General features: G+C 41.9%; 1 protein-coding gene across 1 annotated transcript in view; it reads left to right on the top strand.

Moving 5' to 3' along the window:
• Positions 1-21,756, top strand: part of PHACTR3 (phosphatase and actin regulator 3) — a 110,922-nt gene that overhangs the window by 77,469 nt on the left and 11,697 nt on the right. Inside the window, exon 8 of the mRNA XM_082007317.1 lies at positions 5,804-5,957. Coding sequence (XP_081863443.1) covers positions 5,804-5,957 — 154 coding nt within the window. The remainder of the gene's footprint in view (positions 1-5,803; positions 5,958-21,756) is intronic.

Below are 21,756 nucleotides of genomic sequence, written 5' to 3'. Positions count from 1 at the left end.
GAAGATGAATACTCTATATATTTAACAAGTAATTATTCACTGTCTGTGAAGACAGAAATTATGATGCTAGAAGGACATTGGTTATTGTACAAATTTCAGTGATATCTAGAAGCAGCTCTTGGGCTTTCCACAGTGTTAGAGTTCTGAAGTATTTCTGTTTACTACAGTTGAGCAACAGTGTTGCTGTATTGATGATGGCATAAGAATGGTTTAAATGCAGTGAATTTTATAGGGCAATATTAGACCAACTGATGCAAAAGCTGGATGGAAAAGCTTATAGGACTAATTAGTGAATGTAATGATGTGGAATGAACACATTCTTGAATGTTTCAGTGGGTAAGATTAATAACCAAAATTTAAAATGTCAAGGGCCAGAACCACAGACAGATTTGCTTCCTCGGTTCTTGTGATGGTGTGCTAGTAATAGAAGTGCATATGTAGACAGACAGTTAGATGCTTATCTGAAAGGCTGAAAACTCAAAAGTTTGTTAGGAAATGAGCTAGTGCCGTGATTATATACAGATTAGTATTTACCTGCAAATGTGCACAGAGGGAAAAGACAGCAAATGAAGATAGTTTATCATTTGATAAACAGGCCCCAGATATGAATACAACCTCTTTTTCCATGCAAAACACTTTCCAACTTCAACAAAAATAGTTTTTAGGAAGAACTTTCTCTCATTTCTTTCTTTGTAGCTACACAGCCTTCTTCCTCATAATTAATTTATCTCACTAATTTATCTCACTCTTTGGCATTAAATTCTCTTCACACCTCAACTTCAGTCTCTGCACCAAGAAGTGCGTTCCATACACCCCTAAAACTTACCCAAGTCATCAGACAACTTGAGCTTTATGCATAAGATCATTCTATTTAAAATGAGTGAAGTTCATTGTGGACTGCCTTATCCTTGCAGGTTGTAATTATGCATTACAAAAGACCTGGTTTCTTGTATAAGCCTGGCGCTTACTCTGCCGGCGTTCAAGTTCAGGCACATTTTAGTGGCACAACAAAACCCCAGGCCATGCAAAGTTTCAGCTGTTTGATGACTAAGGAGGCTGCCATGGACAGCTACAAGGCAAGCTGGGGCAACACGGTCGCTTAAACCACGGAAGTCCTGGTGTGGGGTGGTATAACCTCAGCCCCCAAGGAGACAGCAGCTTTGGGGACACCAGCAGGGCCCATATACTCAGTGCAAGCTGGGACATAAGCAAAGCATTTCTGGTCTTGACACTGGGTGGCACTGCTTGTGCCAGCATTCGTTCAAATGCATCCATTTGCATTTCAGAGAGGAACAAGATATGCAGTAGTGACAGGGACAGCAACAGCATAATTCCCTGGAAAAGTTCAGTTTCTTTCCAGTTTAAAATTTATGGGCTGATTTGCAAGTCAAGAGGTAAAACTATTCATTAATCCAAAGTTGCTTTACAATTAGTGCACTGCCTTAGTACATCACCAATTTTGCCATTGCCACAGCGATGCAGAACAGTTACGGGAGACTGGTACAGGCCAGAGATAACTCTGGAAAAAGCAAGGAATTGTACCTTGCCTTTCCATTAGCACCCTACTCAATAAATCATACTCTGAAACCTCTAAAAACACCAGGCAAGTTAGTAATCTCATGCATGAGTTCAAAAAAATAACGTAACTAGCATATAGCTCGCAACCAGTAACTAGCACAAGCAAGGTCTTTCCATCAACATGCAGTATTAGGATTTGCCTTTTGCTTGATAGAAAGAACAGTAAACATACAGGAAATTAAATATGATTCAACGGAATGAAAACAGGAACTTTTGTCAGGAACCTGCAGACCAAGCATGAAAAGGGTGTGAATTTTCAAAGCATATGTTGTTGACCTAGCTGAGCTGTCATAAATCATGAAACAAGCCACAGCCAAGATCCTGCCTGAGATAGCTTGGTCATGGGGCAGACTGGCATTGAACATGCCTTACTGACCAGGAAAAATAACCCTTAGGAAGAAAATACTTGAATAAGGTATTTGCAGGTTCACTTTCCACTGAGATAGTAATCAAGAAGGAATTTGCCTTAGGGTGCTGAAAATGGATGTAGGGAAAACTAGTCTGGGGCTTTATTTCCTTTGTTCTCTGGTTTAATTTGTTTATTAATAATGAAACATCAGATATGTGGAAGTAGAATAACAGAACTGCCTATCTCTGGGCCAGTCGAGATGAAAATGGATGAATTACACTGTTTTCCAGCATGTCTTCCTGAAGAGGGTAACATCACCTCCCTCTTTCCACTTTGTTGTGCAAGTATTATTATTCAGGAAATAACCCAACTGGTCAGGCATGGGCAACGGCTCCTTAGACTAGCGGATCAGCTTAATCCAGATCTCTTGCATTTTTATTTGGTGAAATACCCTAAAGATTAATCAGTGCACAGTGCATATGGACCTTGGGGAGTGGCTATAGCATAAGCCTTTTAGAAATCCAGACATCTGGATGAAGTGAGCACAGCTTATCCTGAGTGGGTTATATGCTCTCCATTCCTCTAATACAACAGCAGGATTTGGGTTAAAGTTGAGATTTTTTAGATATGATTTGTGTTTTTAATTTCACAAAGTACTAGACTCTTTCTGAGTGTACAGCGGAGCAGCCTGGGAGTAGTCAAGGCCCTCAACAGCAGCTTCATTTTACTTTGTTTCAAGTAAAATATTGCATTGTTCCATCTCACTTTGAAACACAAGCCTCTCGAGCATACACTAAGCTAGCTTAGGCCCATGTCCCCACACCAGCTTCAAAACCTGATTTCTTAGAAAAAGGTCCAGTTTTCACCTGTAGAGCATCGGTTTCAGCTGGCTTTTAATGAGGTGAGGGACAGCAGAAAATGAGCCCTGACCTCATCTGAGCAAATAATCACTGTGATTCTAGCCCTTGCCCTCCCACAGTTCAAAGATCAGGGACAGTATGGTATGGCAAGTAGTTTTATAACAGTCTGGAGGGAGTAGGGATAGTCCTGCATGCTCATACCTTAGCTGTCACTGATGAATGGGAGAACAACAATTTAGGGTGCATATTCAGAAAAAAAAAAAAGTATTGACTACACATGTAGATCTCCCTTGTTTCTTTCAAAGCCGTTCTGGACAGAGATGTATGCATGTCCTCTACAGTATACACACATGTTGCTTTCAGTGCACCCACGATGCACCAAACTGCCTGCAAATGCACTGTGCAGATGGCCAGCACATGGGCGGTGTGTCTATCATGTTCTGGAGACGCTGGGCTTAATGTGTATGTGCAGCCTTTCTGCAGCAATCTCTTGGCATGAACAAATTCCTTTTACTGCCTGTTTAAAATTTACAGGTGAAAATGAGAACATGTTCAGGGATACCTGGGAGTTTGCTTGCCCCAAACGTGCTTAAGATTATTTCCAGAAGGAATTCTGTTGGTTCCTGTGCTGTACGGCTCGAGCACTGCAAACGGCCACTCTGCACCCATTCCAGTGAGGTGGAGACTTGAAAAACCTTGACAGAGTCCCAAGCCTGTGGCTTCGTGAGCCAGATGTTTCTGATGGGAGTCATATATTCAGTTAGCAGAAGGCTTTGTGTGGCAGCAGCCAAATCATTTAACTTCTTTACCCATCTGTTAAATGTATACCTACTACTTCAGAGGGCTGCGTGGTTTGATTTAATTAATGTTTGCAGCAGGCATTAAAACATCCTTGAAAACATTAGCAGGAAGGTGCTAAACAAGGGCACAGCTTTTAGACTCTAAGTGGGGTTTTGAGCTGATTGTGCATTCTAAAAAGTTTAATTTTAGATCACTGCAACTGTCAAGAGACTTGTCCTGCTCACACAGGGAGACCATAATTATTCTCTGCCCCAGTCTTCCCAACATGTATGTCTGGATGTGGTATAGAATCCTCCTCTCTGCATAAAGAAATTTGACATTGATAGTGATAATAATAATGTAAGCCCACAGATCCCTAGCAAATAAACTCTCAATATTTAGGAATGAGAATCTATTTAGGATTTAGTATCTTGCCAATCTCCAGAGCACCCTTTAAAAAATAGACTTTAATCCTATCTCAAATGCCAAACAAAAATACCAATTAAATGTCATTTTCTTTAAAAATGAGGTGACCTTTTCTAGAAAAGGTGAAGCATTAAATTAAAAAAAAAAAACAAACCCACACTTCAAAGTAAAAAGGAACCAAAACAAAATAACCTCCTATTACACACCATGCTCCAAGGTGAACCAAATACAAAGATTTAACTGTAGTTCCTGCATACCCTGACAATACTCTAAACCCCATCTGACTGGTGCTACTCTGCAGTGATAATTTTCAGACTCTGATGGAGCCCTGGACTGGACACCAGAAGAACCAGTACAGCACAGCAGAGGTGTGCAGGGATCTGGTGTAAATTTACTTGCTTACAACCTACCTGTAACATGCTTGCTGGAAGACTGCTGTCCTCCCAGTATGACTCAGCAGCTCACTGGTTTTAATAGCACTTCCCACTTCTTTTCCCACATCACAAGCAATCTACCCCTCATCAAATATGGACAGCACCTCAGACTTTCAATCTGCATTTGAAAATAAAGATGGATTTCTGCTTTGTAAGCAGCTTTAAGTTTACAGTCATTTTATTGCATACGTTTACAAACATGGCAAGATGGTTTTATAAGCTCAGGAGTCCAATTTTCATTTATGTAGCCTGATGAAGTCTAAAAAGCTACACCGGAGATAAAGAAACGCCTACGTTCAAACACAGTTCCCTCTTGCAAGAGTGAAAGGATGTTTCTAATGTCATCAGAGGGGCAGCATCAAGGACTCAACATCCAGCACACTAAAGAGCAGTAGACTCCTACTCAAAACAGTTGCTGCATGTTCTTCTATGAGGAGTTTTTTTGTAATGGCAGTGTTTTAGGTTGTCTCGTTTGATGGAAAACATGTGTTATTACATTTTTACAATAAGCACAACAGGTCATGCAATCACAGTAAGTATTTTTGTCTCTTATTGCTCAAATGCCCAATTAAGCTGACAGCATTCTGCAAATCATCATAAAACCTGGCCTTTTCTTTCATTCCTTGGAATATTTGCCCCTGCTCTCTTCAGAGGGAAAGGCCTAATGTCAACAGTACAGTATTGATTTCTAAATGAATTCTGTTATGATACACTGTCACACTGGACAGGATGTAGACATACATAATGGCTTACATTTATTTACACACAGTGTCGTATCACAATTCTGATTTTCTAGTTTCTAATGACAGAAAACCAGAATGACATTTTATATATATACGTATGTGCACACACATACACACGTGCCAAGCAACAACTTCAATTGTTTCAGTTACCATTATCTATTCCTGGTTATGCCTGGTGACCCAGGGATGAAGGCGTACATGTCCTCGCCACTCCTGCCACTGAGCGATTCAGTCCTTCTGCAAAGGAACCACTAAACGGTTCAGGAAATAGGGATTGCTCTGGGCTGTAGGGATGCTCAGAAGACTGAGGCAAGATGCACAGCCTTTGACTTCTAAACTAGTGACATGAATCATGTCTCAGCTGCAAATAATTTTCACCTGATAGCACTGCTTACTTGTAATGGATAACAAAGATAACAGAGGACTATGATGCCTCTGCATTTGTAAGCAGTTTTGTCTGGTCTAAGCCCTGCACAACTGTAGTTCTACTTACTTATATTAATGTGTACAGCTGCACATAGCACACTAACATACATACCACTGTCACTCAGTAGGTTTCCCGCTCCTCATATGTTCATGTTTCATCTCCAGGAGCTGTCTTTCTAATAACTTTCTTTTCTATGCATGTCCCAGGTACTTTGCCAAGAAAATGCAAGAAAGAACTGCTGGCGGTAAAACTACGAAACAGACCAAGCAAGCAGGAACTGGAAGACCGGAATATTTTCCCAAGGAGAACAGATGAAGAAAGACAGGAAATCCGGCAGCAAATTGAAATGAAACTCTCAAAGTAAGTCTATCTAAAACCAGGGAGGAACCTCCCTTTACAATGGAGTGTCCTCTGAGTACCATCAGAACAGACACTGTCACCCACCCCCAAGTCCATTTCCTGCAGTAAATCATACACAAACTAATATAGCACATTTTCAGCTCTCAATCAGTCACAAAAAAAAAAAATTTAAGTCCCTCTTCAGTCAGGATTCCCCTGATTTCAATAAAAAACAAGAAAGAAGTCAATGTGGGAGACAAAATTCTGCCAAACCTACCTGCAGCTCCACTGACATAATCAAGATTCTGAGGTCCTCCAAGAAGGCTAGTGCTTTAATAAAAATAATAATTATTTATTAACCTGATTTTGCTTTGTCAGCACTAGTTGAATTTGAGGATAAAGCTGCATATTTACTTGAACAAGGCAAAGCTGCTGTATGCATTGGTAGCTGTATTTCTGCTTTAAGGAAGTAGTAACTTCAGCAGCATCGCCCTCACATGGGTAAGGTGTTTGTGTAAGTCCCGCTGCAGGGATGGTCTGGTTTTGATCAGTAACCAGGGCAACAGGGTAGAGCTATGACAGAAATAGCATTACTGTGGTGTGTAGCCTAAAGCAAAGATTTAAGGTAACTGTGAAGCTCAGACAGCACCATTTGGTTTTTGTGTGTGTTTTTTTTAAGAGCTACATTTGGATATCTGCAAACATGAATATTTTAGATGAGACAAAGTGGATTGTCAAATAATCTGCGCTGCGCCTGCCCACACTGGGACAGTGAGCACTGCTTGCCGCCAAAATGCTTGGAATCAAATTGAGAAACACGGACAGAAGTTCATTTTCAAGGCTTATTAAATATTAAATATTTCAAGCGTCTCCTGAAAGAAACATTTATTGATATTTAGGCTAGTTCATTCATGTGTGTGCATTTGATTAAACTTTACCTCAGGGGACAGGGAATGAGAAGTGCGCATATGGATCAGAGGATCAGAGCACAAGTCCTAATGGACCAGAGTTTATGGAGGAAAACATCACTGCCATCACCACACTTGCCCTCAGCTAAGAAACAAGCTGCTCAATGAACATATATTAGATTCCGGGTGCACTTCATGATGCCCCTGCAATGTTGGAGATGGAATAATCACCTTCCTCAGACTCAGTGATTGCTGTTTGCTTTTTGTAGCATGGTAGCACTTTACAGCCAAAAGGGAACAGAGCATTGTGCCAGTGACAGCACAAGACAGAGCAGATGACAGTCCCTGTCACAAAAAACATGTACAACCCATACAAGTAGAAAATATGACATTACGATTTGCATTAAGTTCCAAAAGTTACAGGCACAGCAAGTCATAGATGTGCCGCATTAATACCTGTCATCTTAGGAAGGAAAGCGTCATGAACCTTGACCATGGCCTTTATCGTCTTGACCATGGCAAGCCTTGTGTATTCATTTCAAGGAAATATTTCAAGCTGCACTCCTATATTGTTAATTCCAGTATTTTGGCCAATTACTTGTGAGATGTCTTCATAGGCCAGGAACCGAATTTTATGGCTCTAAAATACACAAAAAATGGTTTCCCCCACTCCATCCTTAAAACCAAGTTGGACCATCACAGAGTGTTCACTGAGTGAGAAGATTATCTCATATCCAGCCACACCTCATATTGCTGAAATGCCTAGGTCACACCTCTTTTCAATACAGCCTGACTTCTCTTAGTGTCAAAGATCCAGCAGAATTGCAGCTTCAGGTGGTATAACTATAGGCTTTATCCTTTTCTTCTCATTTAACATTTAGCTTGATTAATAATGAGCCTGAAGAATTATTTTAAAGGAGGAATACCTAAAGCCAAGTGTCAGTACAAGGACTTAAAAAGGAAATGCTCTACTGGTGAAGAAAAGGGTATTACTAGAAGCTAGGAAATGTACTGTCTGCAGGTAAATGCAGAGAAGGAAGCCTCCATACTGTCTGCTATGGTCTTACAGAGCAATCTGTGGTGCAGTCTATTAGTCTCATTGGTAATGTCTAAAGGATGGCTAAAAGCCATCTTTGTTCCAAGTGCTATAAGACAGGCTTTCATGTAGCTCCTTTCGTGGAAGATTCAGCACATCTCGGGGAACAGACGGTGCAGAGATTGCTGGAATAGCCAGAAATGGCAAAACAGATTGGAAGCAATCTCCCACACAACTTCCAGCACTTATGTGCAAAGGCAGAGCTCAGTAAAAATGGGTACTGGTAAAGGCCAAAGAGTCAAAGCCCTAGAGACACCCCTCTGGAGTTTCTGACCAGGTCTCGTCCCACAAAACCCAGACCACCCCGGAGTCCCCACTCAGAGCACAACCTGGCAGTAGCGTGGAAGTGTAACCATGCCGGGCAGAGTGAAAATCTTGCATGGGATTTTGAGGTCTTTAAATCCATTCATTTTACTGGTATTTGTGCAGCATAGTCTCTTTGTGACAACTTGGAAGTTTATAGCTAAGGAACGTCCTGCTTAGCACGCGGGTGTGAAGTACTGAACGGGAAATGGGTTCCAATAGAAATGTCTGTTCTCTGTATGATTTTTCCCTACCTAGCTGCTGCTGCTGCACCAGTAACACTTCACAGTGTTAAGAGCAATGGGACCTGCTGGCTCAGCTATGAACCCACATGTACCATCAGGCTATAGACCTGTAATTTGGCACAAAAGAATATTGTATGGGCAGATTAGTCAGTAGTTATATGGCTGTCTGCATAAGAATGGCAAGTAAACAGGCAGTTGTTTTCAAGATCAATATTTTTCAGCACATTTGTAGGGATTTTAAAGTCTATAGCTGTCTACTAAATTGCCTCAGTCCCACAGCTAACACAGCCTAGCTCTGTACTCTGGAGGGAAAGCTGTGCTGATGTATGTAATGTGCAAAATATACTAAATGATAGTGCCTACGTAACTAGGGAGACAAAATGGGAAGACAAAAGAATAACATTTTCTCAAAATTGGTGTATTTTTTTAAATGGTTCTGGCTGTAATGTATTTCAACAGTAGTTGTGACCTGCTGACACAACCAACTCTCTGCTATCATGCTGATGAGTGTTTACGCAGTCAAAGCCAAAATCCCTATTTTTCTTCACTTTCCCACTCATTCCATCTCAAAAGAGAGATTGAAGAATTCTGTTACATCTTTTGGGCCAGACTGTACCGTTAGAGCTGTGCAAGTCCACAGTCTTCAGATTTATTATTGACTGACAGCAGCATGAGTACAGATTCAAGTATTCATTTATGTCCATTGATGCTTTCGAAAAGTGTTATTTCCTATATTTTGTGCTCCCAGACAATTTAGTCTGCCACTTGTTGCCATGGAAACATGCACATCTCCCTCCTCCTCCATCCGAAATGGCAGTATTCTGTTTTCCACAGATGCCCCTTTCCAGTAGCGTTTTCTTTTACTAATTCATGCATCCCCAGTGCCCCAGGCCATGGTGTGCACTTGCAATATTCTACTGTGCATTAGGCAACAGGGCTCCCAACAGGTCTTGGTTCCCATTATTATGTGTTCGCAGTGCAGATAATAAGCCCTCAATGGAATTCAGTGAATTGAGAGCTCTTTGTGTCAAGAGATAGAAAAGACATTTGCAAGTACGATTATTTGCAGTAACTGCTTTCTGCCTTACAGACTCACTTTGTTCTAGAAGGGGTTTAAGCTGAAACCTGAAGGAGTAAAATAGTTGCTAGACTGAAGAGTGACGCAGGAAAAGGTTGTTTAATTAAAATTTGATAACTGACTGTTTAGAAAGTTAATGTTTGAACTGCCTGGGTGGCTGGTACTTCTCAAGTACGCCTTGTATAACCACAGTTAAAGACACTCCATTATTACTTAATGTTTCAATGAAAACATGAATTCCTGTAAAAGATTATACTTGTAATTTTCACTTCATATTCTGTTTCACCTCCTTGGATATTTGCATAAGTAGACATGATGCATTAAGCAGCACTGAAAAGATTATGGAGACAGGAATTCAGATACAGAAATGTGGGCATAAAAGGAGTCAGACAGGAACAATGATGGTTTTATGGACACAGAGAGGAACCAAAACTTGAGCACCTAAAACTGATCTTTACCACAATGAAGAATCTTGGCATGGGTAAGTGGACCATGCTGGGGCAAGGTTTCTTGGCAATGTAAAGTGAAAAATAGGTATCTTTATTCAGTACTTTACCACATCTGGAATTCTGTAGTTCTACTGCTGCCCTGAGGTTCTCAGAAAGGCATTTTTGAATTAACTTGCCCAGAAACTGCAGACGTAGATAAATGCACATCCAGATTAGACCCTGGTTTGTACCTCAGCCTCATGTACCAGAGCGTGAAGTTCACAGTGCTGCTCGAGACAGAACAATACAAAGCAAACAGCACTTCAGATTTGCAGCCTGAAAGCATAGAGCGTGACAGTTCAACACAGAGGAATCACAAAGGAAAATTTTACCTATTGGTGAAACAAAGGCTGTGCCCCGTTTCCCAACAATGGCATGTCCAGTGCCACTTCCTCACAGAAATGGCTTAGTGCAACTTTGCTAACTGGAAAAGCATCGGCCCTCCAGACTGAAAGATTCAGTGGGAAACTGGACTGAATCCACAGAACTTCGGGGAATATTTTATTTGATTTTGACCAAAAGTGTGTGTGTATGTACAAACTACTAGTGGCCCTAATGCAGAAGGGTACTAGGAAGATACTTAACTGAGCCCAGTTTAGAGGCTAGCCTAAATTCACCTGGAGATTATAAAGGCTTTTTGATGAAGCTCCAGTTGTGCTCAAACCCACACTTGCTGAACTAGAAATCAGGGAACTGCCCTGATTTCAGAAGGCTGGGAAGACTTGACACAGATTTATTCCAGAGACAGAAAGGCAGGGGCAGGCACAAAGAAAAGATAGCTGTCACCACTAATTAGCTGTGTACAGTTTAATGCATTTCATTCTTATTTGGCAGGAATCATCCAGGTAACCTTGTCAACTGATGCTAAAAATAAACGAGCAGCGAGCACAGCGTGGGCGTCTGTGAAAGCCTCACTCCTTGCATGAGATGGGAGCTATATATAGAGCTACAATTTAATTCTGTGGGCGTGTGTAAGCCGAGGGAGTCTCCTGTCCTCCTTGCTCTGCACTAGACAGCAAGATGAGATGCTGGCAGCAGGGATCGGCTGGGGGGTTGCTGTTGGAGATTTGCATGTGGCTGCAGTATTTTATTAACAGCTTGCACAGTGCCGAAGTGCTTTTTAAACCCGGTGCTGTGTGAGGATTTGTGATTTTTTTCGTGTTTTGTCCCTTTTCCATTACAGGCTCAGCTTTTCAGGCTACAGAAAAGAGAAATAATGCAGGATGGGGGGGGGGGGGGGGAAGGACTGGAAGAATGGGGCATGTGCAAGTGATAGCTGAGATTTTTTGGACCTGCCTCCAGGATTTAGATGCCTGGATCCCATAGGTATTAATATTCCCCATGCCCTTCCTTGGTGTCAGGCAGTGATGCACAGTTGGAAACCCTGTTATGTACCCAGTGACAGACAGCATTGGCCTTACAGTCAAGGGGGCTGAGGTTTGGTGTCTGCTCCCAGAGTTGCTCTGAAACAGTCTTAAAGGATAAAAATTAGGAAGAAAGGGAGAAATTTAAGTTTTGTTAACATCTCCAAGCAATGAGTCAGTTTAGCGCTTGTTTACAGGGCTCTTCAGGTCCAAGGGAGTTGCAGTGCAGCTCATAGACATGTATTAGAAGATGTACATGCCATACCTTGGCTACCCTGCCCTTTTCTCGTAAGGACTGAAGAGCTCTTGAGAAAGGTAGTCTTTGTTCCCTTTCAGGCATTACACTTGCAAAAATTGAATGTACTTCACTAATGTGAATCCCTGGTCAGCAAGTAACAAGCCTAACCACCATAAGTGTGTGATCACAACAGAGCCTGTGGACAGAAGCTCTTGAAGCAGAGGTGCTTGCTTGCTTGCTTCAGTAATAAAGCACAGTGCATGCACAGTTAATTACAGAGCACCCTATCAGCTCTGGGCAAGAACCATGATCTGCAGCTGAACCAGAAAGAGCAATTTGCAGTCTCACACCAGCCCACAGCATGTTTAGCAAGAATTTTTAAAGACACTTATTCATTTATAAAGGGCTGCAACAGAGAGGACTTAGTGCTGTGTGTTAGGTTTTGATTTGAACAACATGCACGTGACTCAAAGCAGGTCTCAATGCAGGTTTGTATCGCTAAGGATTCAGCATGCACCTCCTGTTGAAAATGTAGGGTATTTACTTTGTGCAAATATGGGGAAGTGTCATTGCAGAGGGCAGTTACTTCTGCCCAGGGACAAGAAAAGTTTCACTTGTCTGGGACACTGCTGATGAGAGATTGTCTTCTGGGAAGACACTAACTCCTCACACTGCTCTGTTCTACTTCCCTGTCTCCAGTGCCAGGAATTCATAATCCAATGTGTTTTCCACAGCACGGTGAAGGCAAGGGCAGCAGGTCAGTGCACAGCAGGGAAGGGAAGAGCAGAGCAGTAGGTGTAAACACAGAGAGGAATATTCTGGGCCTTTTCTGGGACACAAAGTCAATTCCTCAAATAGGTCTGCTAGCGTAAATGGCACATGTGAAACTAGAAATAAAATTAAAAAAAAATAAAAATCAATCAGGGTTCAGAAAGCTGTAATGTATCACAAAAGAGCATAATTATGTAAATAAACTTGCAGGAAAACTGCTAAAGCAAGTGTCATTAAATCAGGAAAAGATATCTTAGGGAAGAAAACAGTGCACTTGTTTTGCCCTGCCGAACTGCCTACAAATAGCAGCATGCGTTCAGTCTCAAATCCTCTCTCAGAAATTGGGCATCTACATGTGCCTGAAGACCTGGGGCCTAGCCCTGTAAAGTGACAAGCAGTGACAAAACAAAACAGAAATCTTCAGAAAGCAAATAATGCTCTGTAATGCTTCACCTTACACTGGATTATGATTCAGGTCCTTAAGCTAGTTTGGATCTGCAGCCCAAGTAATTACAGAAAGAAATTACTTTAATTTAATTTGCAGAGCTTAATCAATAGGGACCCAAGTAAGCTGCTCTGGTTGTCACAGCCATTCGTGCTGTTTTATGACAAAAACTTGACCAGAACAAGGTTCTGTAGCAGTTGTGGGCTACTGATAAACCAGGGGTTGAGCAGGGATTCAGGCATTCATGGTGGCAGCCCTCACCATTTGTGGGTATGGTTGCTGTGTTACTGAGATTGTTTAGAACTATTTTTGTTTTAAATCTGTTCATGAAATTCAGGGAAAATGTTTTATGCACTTAAAACCAAGCACTTATTTCATTTTCGTTGAAACAGAAACAAGATAGGATGGACAGTGTGTATCAAAGACGGTGAACTGGTATAAGCAAAATCTCAGCCAGAAGGGGGTTTGGCTGCCTGTTTTTCAGTTTTAATGTAACTAATTTCAGACTTTCCACTTGAAAGTGTAGAAGAACAAAAAGAGAGGGGTAGTTTTGGTGTTGTGTTGGTTCTCCCCCTTCCCTCCTTTTAAACCTAACCAAATTTATATGCCGACTGGATATAAATGAGTTTCACCACGACTGTTCTGTGAATTGCCTGCAGAAAACCTAAGAAGATAGCATTCCCTTCTCCCAGAAAATTTGTAGTGTGGCTTTTAGTTTGGGGAAGGGAAGGGACAAAGCTTTCTTACTGTACAGTGTCACATTCAGACATACTGTACCTGGAGGGCATATGGTTCATACCACAGCAGTATATTATCACTGATTTATAGGACAGTGTCTTCAGGTGAGTCATCTGCACCTCTGCATGAAGAACTCGAGCATGTTTTTGGACTGTCTTCCAAGAACTGCCTGACCACATGTGATCCAAGGAAACTGCAATTAATACAGTGCAGTTGCTGGCCCTCCAAATACTGTTAGAGTTACTATAGTTTCCTCCTCCTATGGCTCTGAGCACAACTTCTGTAGCCTGGTTCATTCAAGATCTTAATTCCTCCCAGGAACTGGGGGCTTGGGCTTGCTGCTTTCATACCAAAAAACTGGGTCAGTCAAAGCACAGTTTCTACCTTTTTCAAATAACCTTAGAGAAGGCAAGGGGGCTCTGTGTGTGTGTGTGAAAAATGAAGGAAATAAATATTCAGAAAATAGGGAGGGGGGAAGGAGCGAAAACAGGTCAGAACAGAAGGTCATTGTTTTTAATCAAACACTACTTGATAAATACTGTACAGTCCTATCAATTATTAAAATGTAGTTCTAGCTAAACCTTTTTGATTCCATTGCGTGTGCCCACCTGGCAAGCTGCAGCTGTATAATCAGGTCTTATGGGGGTTTTCCTGTTTGTTTGTGTAACTTGGGAGCTTCTTGGGTCAAACAGAGCACTGCAAGTTTCCTTCAGTATCTGTTTTTCAGGATAATTAAGTAATTCAAGTGGCCAGCACACTTCCTTAACCTCTCCAGACTCTGGAGAGTGGTTTTTTTTTCCTGGAAAGCACACTCATTTTCTGTATTTTTCTTTAGCTGCCACATATAACACACCAAAAGACAAAAAAGGATTCCCGGATTTATTAATCTATGCTCAAGTATTTATCCAGTGAAATGAAAAAGAAACGGACAACACCTTTGGGGGTTGGGGAACCTCCTTCTGTTGAAAGTCCACTTATGCAGAGGACTGTTTCAAGGCCCCTAGGAAACACACCTGCTTGAAGAACCAGCATGCTGGTAAAATCTGAGTCTTAAATCCCATTAGAAACAGATTAATCTAGTTAGTCCACTGTTGTACAAATATATGAGTTATTTTGTTTTGTAAACCTATACAAAACACTACTCTGCCAAGACACAAACACCCAAATAAAAATGTGAGCCCCTCACTGTTGAAAAAATGCCCTTAAAATCAAGACTACATCGTTCATAGATGAACGGCCATTGTCACTTGCTTGAGATCATATTCATCAAGCAAATTAAATTCTGAGTGAATTAATACTTCATTAGTTTTTCAGAAATCATGTTAAAAAAATAAAGAACAAGAATCTCACAGCAATCTCTCCAGATAGCAGCTGATCTATTGCAAAGAGATCAGGCTAATTTGAGGGTGTCTGCAAAAGCTATATTCTGGCCAGGCTACACTGCAGCCTTATTATTATAATTATCACAGGGAGTGGCTACAACACTTCCAAATACCACCCAACAGGGGAAAAATCCTCCTTCTCAAGAAAAGGTTAAACAAACCAGTACTAATGTGGTAAGGAAAGTTATATTTATAGGCATCATACAATTAAGTTCAAATAAATCTTTCTGCAGCCTGTTTACAACATGAAGGAAATTGGTAACAGAGTATGATAGCTGTGCAGAAACACCAAACTTATGTCTACAAGGATGATCAGAGCAGGAAGCTCAGGGTTAGCAGGGACTTTCTAGCAGACTAGAGGCCCAGCACTCAAATGCAGCATTGCCTGTGACTTGCTATGCATCAGCTGCAATGAAAAAAAAAACCACAAAACCAAAAATGTGCTACAAAAGCCTAGAAAACCAGTGCATGATGGAGGTCATTTGCAGAGAGAAAAAGGCCTGTTCTACCTTTGATGAAGTCACTGCCACCTTACCTCGCTCTGCTTAGCTCCCCCTATCCTAGCAGTCACTCAGCTGACAGAAAACAACTCTAAGAAACACAGATGTGGTAAAATTGAATCCTTTCCCAAGAATACGGAGACTTCATAAAGGTTTTCTGTTGCAGTCTTGCACTTTGACGGTAGAAGACAGCGTATGTTGTACTGCAACAAATAGTAGCAGTAATGTCAAAACTAAAGGCTCATGTCAGTAGGAAATGTTGCGTAATTAAATTCTTACATTTTATTCAATTGAAGAACCCAGATTTGAAAAGCTCAGAATTTTCTGTCCTGACTGAAATTTGCCAGCAACCTCTATCTGGATTTACACCACCATAACAAAACACAGGATCCAAAACCTTAATGGAACTAAGGAGGGTCCCAAAAAGCTTTGGGGAAGAGCAGAGAGAATATAAGGATGACATTTTTAAATTAAAATAATTTTCATGAAAGTTAGCCTGTCTGTAATGCTCAGTGTCAGAATCACTAAAATACCATTTGCAGGGAGAAGTAAATAAATCCCTGGAGGGTCTGCAAGTCTGGTTTTTCACTTTGCCACATTTTCCTATTCTGTACAATAGAGATAACGATACAGACCAGCTTTGCAGAGCACTATGAGATCTCCTGATGAAATGGCTACAAAAATAGATGTTTATTCCTGTTGTCGTGACCAGGGGACTCACACTCCTACACAGTGCTTGGGCCACATCTTTGAGTTGTCAGTGGAATTTCTCATTTCATTCTGCATTCTGATAGCGGGAACACTCTTTGCATTGAAAAGTCAACAGATAAAGTCAAGAGAAATTTCGAAAAAAAGCAAAAGAATAAAATAAATGTTAATGCAGTAAAGAAGCATGATTCCGAGCATGCTGTGGGCGAAGGCTACGTGGCCCTGGCCAGCCTTGGTTAATGACAGCATGAGGGCAAGCTGTTGGTCTAGCTCTGTGCTGAAAAATTCTGCTCCAACAATAGTGTGCATGAGAGAAACAGAAAATAGTACAACAGATGGTGATATGCTATCTGAAAGCAGGGATATCCCATCGTTTTGGAGATGCTGTGTGGGTGAGTGACAAGAGGGAACTAGAGAGTATTTGCGTTGCCAGGGAGAGTGTTCCCAGAGAGTTCCCTGCAAATTTGCTAGCAGGTGTGCAGGCATACATACGGTCCCAGCAGCGACTGTCTATTCCAGAAGCATCTGCAACTTTAGGAATCACTATCATTTAGTTTTTTTTCTTTAGGGATTACAGAAAGGCAAAAGCACGCTGCGTTTTCCTTGATTTACTTCAGTGATTAAGAAAGCTATCCCTTGGCATAAGGGATATTGCCTGACGTTACAACTGGTTTGTAAAGTGCAATGGCATGCCCTCTCCTGTTAGGATTTGAAGCTACTGGGTTACTTGGCTCACAGAGCTTGGTACTACCAGCTCTAGGGTAAATCCTGGCTGTTGCTTTATGCAACACCTTGCAATGGCAAATATGCCTGCAGATGTTTATTTGTCACTTCACAGACTTTTCAGATTGCCAAAGGGTCCTTTATATACAAATACAGGTTACAAGGAACAGAGAAGTATATTCTCCAGAGCTCACATTGTATGAGGAAATTCTCAGCAGCTTGTATCCATGGCAAGAATGGCCATTCTCAAATCATTTTGCATTAAATGAGGGGGTGGAGAAGAATTTACATATGGTCAGCAGAGGCAGGCTGACAAGCTATGCATACCAATATTTCTTTGTCTGCTCTCTGCAAATCCAGCTGTGGTTTCTTCCAGTGACCCAAATCCCACAGTTGTATATTGCAGTGGCATCTGTTGATAGGGGCAACTGTTTATAGGTTAAGTGGACAGTATTGCAGGGTCTTAACACTACCCGTGCAACAGTGAGCATCCTAGCTGAATTCAGAACATTCTGGGACACTTCCATCCATGTACAGTATCACTATTTGATGGACTCCAAAATGTAGCTGGTGCTACAGTCCAAATTGACATGTCTTTCTGTCCTCCTGCCCCTGTTAGCTCTGACTGTGGTGGCTGAAACGGCATCCCTAGCTGCCCAGGAAATTGAGTTATGAGCCTACAGACACTTCATTTCTTATAGGGCTCAAGGGTGGAGGAGATCAAGCACAAGCATTGTATTAGGCATCATTTATACAGTGAAGTTAAAACCTAACTTTTTTTTTTTTTTGTACATATCATTACCCAGTAAGCACCCAGGAGTATGCAGCAGTTTCACTAGGAGTTTTGGAAAGTCTCAGTAAAGTGGCAGTCCCCACCACTGGGTTAAGATTTGCTTCTGGTCTACCAGTAATTGACTTCCTGACTCCCTACTGTTGCTCAAGCAGTTGCTATCAGAGTTGATTTTAGTATAACTTCGTCAGTGGCAGATGTCTTTATTTGAAATAATATAATGGTAATACACATATAATGGGATAGAATTAAATCCCTACGATTTATATAATTCCTTTTGTTTGCTTGTCCGGAAGCATCAAACCCACAATGTTCTCAATTTGCCCAAATGTGAGATCTGTAACATTGCTTTTTTTTTTTTTTTTCCTGAGGGAACACAGGGCTCCAGAGTTTTACTCCTGATTCAGAGGGGGAAAAAAAAAGGAAAAAAATCTATTGCTTTGCAATGAAACATTATTCACCATTTTCAGTGACCTGCACAGTGTGACCTAGATCGTAACCAATGTGTGGTTTCAGTCAGAAGACCCTTCAACATATGTTTTAATACACAGCCTTGAGCCCTCATCAGCCTTCAGCAGAGGAGTTGCACTGGGAGTCTGCACCACTTGCAGTGTTATTTGAAGAGCATGTTCTTCCAGCAGTTTTTCTTGCTGAACTATTTTTAGCTTGAATGTATTCCCCAAACCAGTTCCCTGCCCAGCTGCAAGGCAAAGCAGAAGAGAAAGTAGTAGTGCTGCTCACACTGACATTGCTACCAAAAGAACCATTCAAACTACAAACTTGGAGCATGTCTTTGGCTGAGTAATCAGTTGTAATAGAATTACAATATTTAGTCATTAGGGTGACAATAGTACAAGTAGGACAGATCCACTATCTAGCAGCTCTATTAAACCACAGACTGGGGGAGTACATGGAAGGGAGAGAAGAAAGCTCCTGTTCTGAAATAAGCAGCTATTACATTTATACCCTAACGTAGGTGCGTTAATTCTTGTATATTAACTAATAGCTCAACTGAAAACCCCTTATGTTATGTTGGTCATGGGATGCACCACACATCCTCCAAGAGTCCTTTAATGTATGTTGAGAGAGGTATGAAAGCAAAAGCCTCCTGAGGGTGATGGAAAGATGTTCAGCATCTTCACTGAACTTTGCAGCAGGCCTTTGAATTGAGAGACAGGTTCCCCTCTCCAGCTGTCACTGGCCTTTCTTCCTCACACACTGAGAAAACTATGAAAGCAAAGGTCAAATGCAGAGGGCTTTCACAGGTGGTGAAAACAGTGATTACCATAAAGCCTTCTCCATCCAAACCCTCTCACATAATTAGATACTGGCTCTGCTGGTGTGTTTCAGCCCACACAGCGCTTATCATGAAGTAACACTATGCCATAGCAAACCTGTGACGAGGATGTAGGTCGTTCAGGGACAGTGGGTTATGACACAAGGGTCACACTGGGCAAGTATGTAGTTTTTATTCCAACTGAAATCTGAACTCCTCATTGCAGCGCTTCCATCATAGAAATTATAATGAGGTACAATTGTAATTGCCTGGGAGATGAGTGACAACATAATTAACTGAACTCTTGCTGATTTGCAGCCTTGAAAATCCACACAGAACTAAAGGCCAAACAAACGAATAAAATATATAATTAAGGCAACATATACGGCCTCTGCATTTATCCAGTATCTTCTACTGGACACCTAAAGGCAGTTTTCCAATTTGGATGCAAAGTATAGTTTACAAAAAAACACAGACACAAATACTGGGCAATTTTAAAGCAGTAAAGTTTTTGCATGCAACTCAGAATCTACCATACCACCTCACCCTTTTCATACTGCTCTTTAGCCTCCTAATATCAGGGAATGACAGCAACTACTCTTACACTGTTATGGGAAATGCTGGCAGGTCACTCAGCTACCACTTTTTACATGCTCCAGAATTACCTTGGGGTAAAAACAAGTTTGTGTCTCAGTGTCTGCCTTCTAATTTTGTACAGACTGTAAAAGGCAAGTCCCTCCTAGCAAGGATTTACTGCTACCCATAATTGTACATTGTAAGTGGTACTGCACTGCCACAGTGCATTGCCTGGGTGACTCAAAGCCCTGGCACACATCCTTTTCACAGCTACTTATAGGAAGGATGAAAATAAACTTCTTGTTGAATTGAACATGATGTTCTGATAATAGAGATGTCAATTTAAGAGGCAGAGCCCTTGCCTCCTGATGGGCAGCAGACACAAGCTGCTTTATGAGGAGCAAGCACAAGGCTCTCCCGTTCCTCCTCCCTTTGCCTTGGCTGGAGCTCTCCTGTGCAAGGGATCCTCCCCACCACCACTCCTCCCTGCTCCATCTGCATCTTGTCTCCTGTCACAAGAGACAATCAATGCAATTGCTGCTGGCTACAGCTCACTTACTGAAGGCTGGATCGATTGCTTATTTGTCAGCCCAGGGTCCACAGGCACATGCACGTGTTACCCCTCCCTTTGTAGAAGATTATCTGAATCACATGGATCTAACCAAGGAAGAGCAGAAACAGGATTCCAAAGTATCTCTTTTGGCTTCAGCTACAAATCCGAAAGACATCCAGTTTTATGACAATTATACATACAGATACTGTGCAATAGACTCGATGCAAAAATATATTTGGGAAACAAAGGAACGTATCTTGGGGACAGATACGAAACCCCACAAACCAAGAAAGCGAGCTTTTTTGCAGTGGATTTTGCTGAACACTTGCTAGGGTCTGCCAGGCAGCTGAGACTGCATACCAGTAAGAGGAGCTTGAAAGGATGGACTGTACGAGGTGTGGGAAGTCAGCATAGCCCCATATGCATACAGGTGGGCTGTACCTGTTCCCAGTTGTCTCTCATCAGCTATTCTGTGCCCATACCTGCAAGCCCACAGCTTGCTGTGGCTTTGCCGAGATGCAGTTCCCACAACGGACAAAGCAGACACTACTAAGGTTAACTATGAGGACAGAGAACTTGGCAGCATCTCCTGCTTGTAGGACATATTGATGCGTTGCCCATCTGATAGCAGACCCTGGGATGCCAGTGACATGCAAATCCTCAGACTGCTGAGGATTCAGTCACCTGTAACAGTCCAATGCCATCAACCTTGGTGTATTGCTGGTCCCAAGACATTAATTCCCTTGAATTTGAAGGGCACAATCTGACTGTGTGAAGTAAATATTGATCTATTGATCAGCAGTCACAGGCACATGTGAGAGTCATTGGGCTCACGAACATGTGACCTTCCTCCAGAGAAGATGAGCAATTAGTGGTTTTTGCCTTGAAGCCAACTCCAGCATCTGCACTTGTGCATGTGTTGAACATGTTAGTTAGCAGGACTTCAAACCTGCCTCTTGCGGTGGGGGGCTGCAGCCCACTCCACCAGACCAGCCAACAGAGACCTCCCCACCCATCGGACTGGTACAGTACTTGTCATCTCCCCAGGCAGCCTGTTTTGCTAGTTATACACCGCATATGTACGTCAAGGGAAACAGCCAGACATGCATAGATTTATTGCCCCTCTCAGAGCCAGCATAGAGCACTCGTGAACATCACCAGATTTCCATGTGCACATTGCATGGGGAAAACAAGTATCTCTAGGCCACATGCAGCCTCTCAGCACTTGAGGTACTTTAAGACCAAGAGCGCACATGGCTGTACCTGCAGGGTGTTCTCGGGGCAAACCACAGGTGACGGATCTAACCTGCAATGACCTGCTCCTCACACCCTCAAGACTAACACTGCAGAGGACATGGGAGCAGGCAAAGTCTTCGGCTTCCAAAAGATGGAAATATATAGATTTATCCAGTTATCTTTCCAAGTCCAAATTACTGGAGAAAACATTCTAAAGGTAGTCTGAAAATACCCTCAGAACACTCCCCAAACTTCAAAGAGCTGAAGAACACCTGGTTGCTTGAAGGTTTATGTTCACTTTGCACAGAACAATAATACATAAACTTTGTTATTTTTCTGAACTTAAGAAACAGCTGTCTGTGTAGTGTTGTGTGTCCGTGTTCCCCCCCAACTTATGGTGAC

This window comes from Phaethon aethereus, assembly GCF_964289735.1.
Source record: "Phaethon aethereus genome assembly, chromosome: 16".
NCBI lineage: Eukaryota > Metazoa > Chordata > Aves > Phaethontiformes > Phaethontidae > Phaethon > Phaethon aethereus.
This window is presented reverse-complemented; position numbering and strand designations above follow the sequence as displayed.